The sequence below is a fragment of the Macadamia integrifolia genome, chromosome 6 (genome assembly GCF_013358625.1).
Source record: "Macadamia integrifolia cultivar HAES 741 chromosome 6, SCU_Mint_v3, whole genome shotgun sequence".
Classification (NCBI taxonomy): Eukaryota; Viridiplantae; Streptophyta; class Magnoliopsida; order Proteales; family Proteaceae; genus Macadamia; species Macadamia integrifolia.
The window spans coordinates 14887462-14893023 of NC_056562.1; the positions used below are offsets into that span (position 1 = coordinate 14887462).

At 40.1% G+C, this 5562-nt stretch overlaps 1 protein-coding gene across 1 annotated transcript; it reads right to left on the reverse strand.

The window, feature by feature from the left end:
- Positions 1-2685: 2685 nt before the first annotated feature.
- Positions 2686-4163, reverse strand: LOC122082786 (surfeit locus protein 6). The gene has a single exon (XM_042650556.1). The coding sequence runs from the start codon at positions 4094-4096 to the stop codon at positions 3092-3094; it is 1005 nt and encodes a 334-aa protein (XP_042506490.1). The 5' UTR covers positions 4097-4163; the 3' UTR covers positions 2686-3091.
- Positions 4164-5562: the final 1399 nt, after the last annotated feature.

The window sequence follows — 5562 nt, forward strand, 5'->3', positions numbered from 1 at the left end:
ACCCGTGAGGAAGATGTGAATCGAGCAGTAGCTGTTCACAGTAGAGATTTTGCCACCTTCCAGCTGAAATAGGTTGAGAGTGGGTTGGGTTTGGGCGAGCCTCCTTCACCGTTGGATTTGTTTGCGACACGTGTAGAAATCATATGCTTCACTACACCTCACGGCACCTTATCCTCGCTGCAGAGGATGTTTTTCCTTGTTTGTGAGGGGGTTGTTGGATAGCCTCGATGCTAGAGGAGCAGCTATGATTTAGTTAAAAAAAATGGGTATCCGGTATAGCTTCCATCAGTAATGAACTAATGATGACACATGGGTGTGTGAGAATCCCCTTAGGCAGTTCCATAGAAAAAAAAAAGGCAAGATCTAAATCAGCCCATCGGGTGATAAGGTAACTGGATAGATTAATCTTGATCATCATCAGTGAGACTGGGAACAAGGATCTGAAAAAGGAGGAATTCTAACTGCGATCAGCTTTAATAAAAAAAGAAATGGCCTGACCAAATAACAAGCAGTGGATTTTCCTTTTTGTAACTGACAATAGTTTGTTGAGGAATGGGCAGCTTGACAATTATATGTCATAAAGAGATCGAACTGAATCATTTATCCAATATTTTAGAGAGAGATGTGCAGCAATTTGATGCAAAATCTCTCTATTTCTACAATGCCCTGATTACTCTCATCCTTATCTCTCTTTATCTCTTCATCGAAGCCTGTTCATAGATAGCGAGGCAGTCATTGTTCCAGGCGTTGTAGACAGCGACGACAAGGACTACTACCACTAGGGTTTTTGACAGGCTAAGAACAGCTGGGATTGCGGGAAAGCTCGGCAATGGGGAACAGATGATGACCATTAGTGCGAAATTACATCATTAGACCCTCCAGCATAGTGCCACTGTTGCTTTCTTGGTTACAATGGACATCAGCAAAATATGAAGTTACATAGCTAGATATCACAGCTGTTTCTACTGAAGATAGGGCAGCCCTATTACATCCATCTCATCTGTAGTTTTTTCTATCTCAGATCCAATGTCAGCTCCAAACCCACAGATAGTCCAACGGCTTCCACTTACTTGGTTCCAGAAGTCACGTACCACCTGCTTTTTCACCGCAAGAATGTATCCCAATAAACCAAATAGAGCAAAACCAATTCCCACAACATACATTAGATTCACACAAGAAAAAGATGCATCATGTTACATCAAGCCCATCCTTGATCCTTTTTGCTTCTTTTTCAAAGCCCATGTTGGAAATATATCTGAACATTGTCATCCTCAACCAAGAGCTTTGTGAGTTAATTCTCCCTGCAGTTCTGCCACTGATACTTCTCTTTTCATCTCTTCAGTCACTTTTATGTATCTGCATGTCCTTGTTTCCAATAAGATTCGCATGCAAGAACTATCTTCATGATCAGTCCCTTCTTTTCTCCCCAGCTAAAGTTCTGTGACTTAAGATTTAGCCTATAATTACCTTTTCTGAAAATACTTCAAATCCCCCCTATTAGATGAAAGCAAAAAAATTCTATTCACACCATACCTAACTCACATTTTCACAATCAAAGAGACAATACTTTACGGATTCCTCACTAATTTACCATAAAGATAGCACCACCTAGGGGATTCTCCTCATTGGCCAGGCTTTCCTTAGGACTTCCCACAGGAACATGGGAATTCCGAGTGAACCAAGGAAACTCGTGACCAGGGTAAAGAGCTTTCAAGCTGGCAGTTTTGCGGGTGATTTTCATTTCTTGAAATCTGGCTTGACCGCTTGATGAGGGAACTGGCCTGAATGATTATTTCTGCATCACTTGAAATACAATGGAACTGAGAACTTTTGACTACAAATGCAGCCAGTTCAGCAGCCTATAAAATGGAGCAGTACAGAGGACTTTTAAGCTGTTTGGGCATAAAAGTAAGTTGCACAAATGATGCTCATAAACAACTCAATTGATCAAGCAGGTTTTATTCAAAAATGCTTATAATGGGCCTCAGAAAGAATTCACATTGCAATAATAAATACGGATCAAAAGCAAATACTTGTCCCCTATGAAATACGAACCCAACCATCACAATATACTACGGGAAATACTATGGAAAACTAAAATGCAATATGCACCATTAAGTTCCCAAATCAACCTCTAATTTCACATGGGCTATTAATTGAGCAAACTTCTAAACTACTTAAAGTTAGGGAAGTGAACTACCATCTTCATGGTGAGAAATATAAGTGTAGAAATAAATGCATTCTTGTTATAGCTCAAATCCTAATGAAATGGAGTATTGACCCAAGAGAGTACCTGTCCACGAAACCAACACAATTGGGTAGGTAGAGAATACCTAAGGGCACAAGGCAACTCTCTCTAAGGAAACTGAGAAATCCCCTATATTAATAGGGATACCAAATTAAAGAACTGCAACAAAAATTCTTTGCAATCTACTTACTTACTCACTCAGCCTTATCCCAACTAAATTGGGGTTCACTAAAAGTTTTTTGGAATCTACAAAACTGAAATCTCTCAACTTCAACACAGACAATGCTTGAAGATTGAGGTAACAGTAAGAACAAAGGAACTGCAATGAGAATGTAGTTTGTTTGCAGTGAAAGCCCCATTTAAAAATAAACAAAACAATTGTCTACGATCTCAACCATTTCCTATTGTTATCAGTTTGTACGTGAGACAAGATGAGATATCAGAAATTATCAGGTCCATTTTGCAGCAACAATCAAGAAACTGGCACTAAATAAGTTACATTGACTAAGAAAAATCACAGCAAGAAGCAAGTCTCGTGCTGCATTAAGGAACCATTGATTCCACAATGATTCCAGATGAAGACATATGTTTAGAAAAAATCAACCAGAAAACACAATGAAAAGCAAAAAAAAAAAGGGTCTACATAAACAAGAAACCCTCCTAGATCATGAGCGCTGCAACCATAAATGATCGGCACCCATAAATGTGGCAAAGGAACTCCCATGATAGTTAGCAAAAGGGCCTCTTGCTTTTCGATTTTGAATTTCTGATTTAAAGTTTCTTTCAGAAACGAAAATAACCTGAAATTTTTTTAGATATCCAACTCAGGAATCTCATAACCCCCTACTTGCGACCTTCAAAACCTGGGCGCATTAGTTTTTTCTCTCTCTTTGCAATCTTCCGCATTTTCTTTTGTTGAATCTTCTCGGCAATGTTACCGGACCTAATCTGCTGTCTCTCTGCCTTCTTCTTCTCCGTAGTCTCGGCTCTGTCCTTCCACTTCTCAACATTCTTCTGATGCTTCTTCTTTTCCTTCTTTATGCTCTTGTTTAAGATCTTAACGTCATCATGAACCTTAATACCCGCAGCTCTACCCGACGCCGCTTTCCATGAATGTTTCTTCGAGATTATCTCACCTTTCTCCGGGTCCTTCTTTGCCTCCTCCAGCCTCTTTGCCTCTTCAAGCGCCTGGAACTTAGAAAGCTTCCTCTTCTTTCTGCCACGCTCACCTTCGTCTCCAAGCTTCACATGACCAAACGCTAGTCCCTCTGTGGCTTCAGAAACGTCTTTCTCGATCTTGGCGGCCGACTCCTTAACCTTCGATTCCTTTTCTTCAGGTTCTGCGCTCCTTTTCCGTTTACTCTCTCTTTTCTCCCTCTTCTCCCTCTTAGCTCTATCTGTAGAATCAGTTCCTCGATTCGACCGAAGCTCTTCGATTCGACGGTGCAGACGTTGTCTGAGTTCTTCGTATGTGACTGATCGATCATCCCCCTTTGAATGCCCATCACGTTCAATCTCCTCGTTTTCGTTCTCCTCCTCCGATTTGTCGCCAGTTTTTTCGTTTTCCAAACTTTTCTTCAGAAGGTCTAGTGTTGTGGAAGATTTCTCCGGGTCCAATCTCTCTCTTCGAGCTTTCTTAATATTTTCTTTCGATTCTTTCTTTGCTGAAGCTTTCGCAACCTTGCTCAAACCCCGGAACCATGGCTTCCCTTTGTCTTCAGAGGGTAAATAGAATCTCGCAGGTATGAGCTCAATCAACTCATCAAAGAACAGAGAATGCTTGTGGATTACAGATTTGAGCTCGGGACCGTGAGAAGGCATAGAAGCCTCCTTCTTCAGCTTCTTCATCGCTTCAAAGATTGAAACAGGATGATCGATAGAAAAGATGAAAGACTGAAATAACTAGGGTTTTGCCTCTCCGACTAAAAATACAAAACCTTTAAAACATGACCACCGATTCTACCCTTGGCTCGGTTGCCGGTCCGAACCGGACAAAATAATGAACCAAGTTTTTATCAGGATCACGGTTAAAAAAAAAAAGAAAGGGAATTGGGGATCAACCCAATAGGGATTTGGTTCCGTGAGAGTTCTTGCCCATAGTTACATGCCATTGCCATGTGTCTCTAAAGAGAGGACTGGGATCCATCGAGTAGATAGAAATAGAATGAAATTGGACTTTGGTGATTCTAATTCTAGATGATTTGAGGTACCGATATGGGGAGGGGTCGAAATGGCTGCATCACCCCATAAAAAATGGTAATCCTACCTTTATTAATGGCCATTTGGTATCCTCTCAAGCATCAAGGAGTATGAGACATATAATACTCTCATCTCCATATTCGTCAGGTGTTGGACCTTGATAAATGTGTCAATTGGATGATTTGGTTCGGTTTCAATCAAGCTGAATCAGTTTCGACTATGTTATTAAGTCAACTCAAAACCTATTCATTAAAGAATTTCGGATTTAATCCGGTTTCTTATCTTTTTTTCTATCGGTTTGTAATAGGGCTAATATTGGATTCAGTCTGGTCCTATTTCGGTTTTACATATGTACACAAGGAAATTGATAGGAAAATTTATGTTTAAGATTTTCAGTTTCTTATCACGTTACTATCGGCCCGGCCTTCGCCTTTTCTCAGATTTAGATTGTTTTTTAGGTTTTTGTTTGGTTCTGGTTTCATAAAACCCAAATCCAAAACCAAACCGATAAACATTTGGTTTGGACCAAGATGAAAGGAAACTATCAGAAGAAGGGCCTCTCATCGCTCATACCAAAGACCGACCGATACTGATATGACACCTTAAACCATGAAGCCAATAGCAGCAAAACAATATATTATTATTCAATAAGCGAAGGAAAACCCTCATCGAGTAAAGAGAAGGAAAGGGAAAAGGAGTTGTCGGCCATAATAAAGAAAATTTCCACATCTGCTTTGACATAAGACACGCAATACATAAAACAAGAGCAAAACAGCACATCAGGCATGTATGGCCATAATGGACTCCACAAATAGAGATTTAGGGCCAGTCATCCTAGCTTGGATAATTCAATGAGGACCCAAAGACAAAGAGCATAGAATCCAAAATCCAAAATCCAAAATCCAAAATCCCAAATCCTTAAAAGTTGGGTGCAAGCGACATGTCCTGAGTCTCCTGACCCATACATAGATCGCAAATTATATGTTATGAAATTATGACAGTTTTCTTTTGTCATTCATAAAAAGTGAAATGGCCCACCTGAGGTTCAAACTGACCTCAGCAAAATGGCATCATTAAAGACATCATCTAAGAGATTCTGTAAATGACAACCACAA

Excerpts from the sequence above, each read along its gene's own strand:
- LOC122082786 (XM_042650556.1), bottom strand. The coding sequence starts at position 4,096 with ATGAAGAAGCTGAAGAAGGAGGCTTCTATGCCTTCTCACGGTCCCGAG.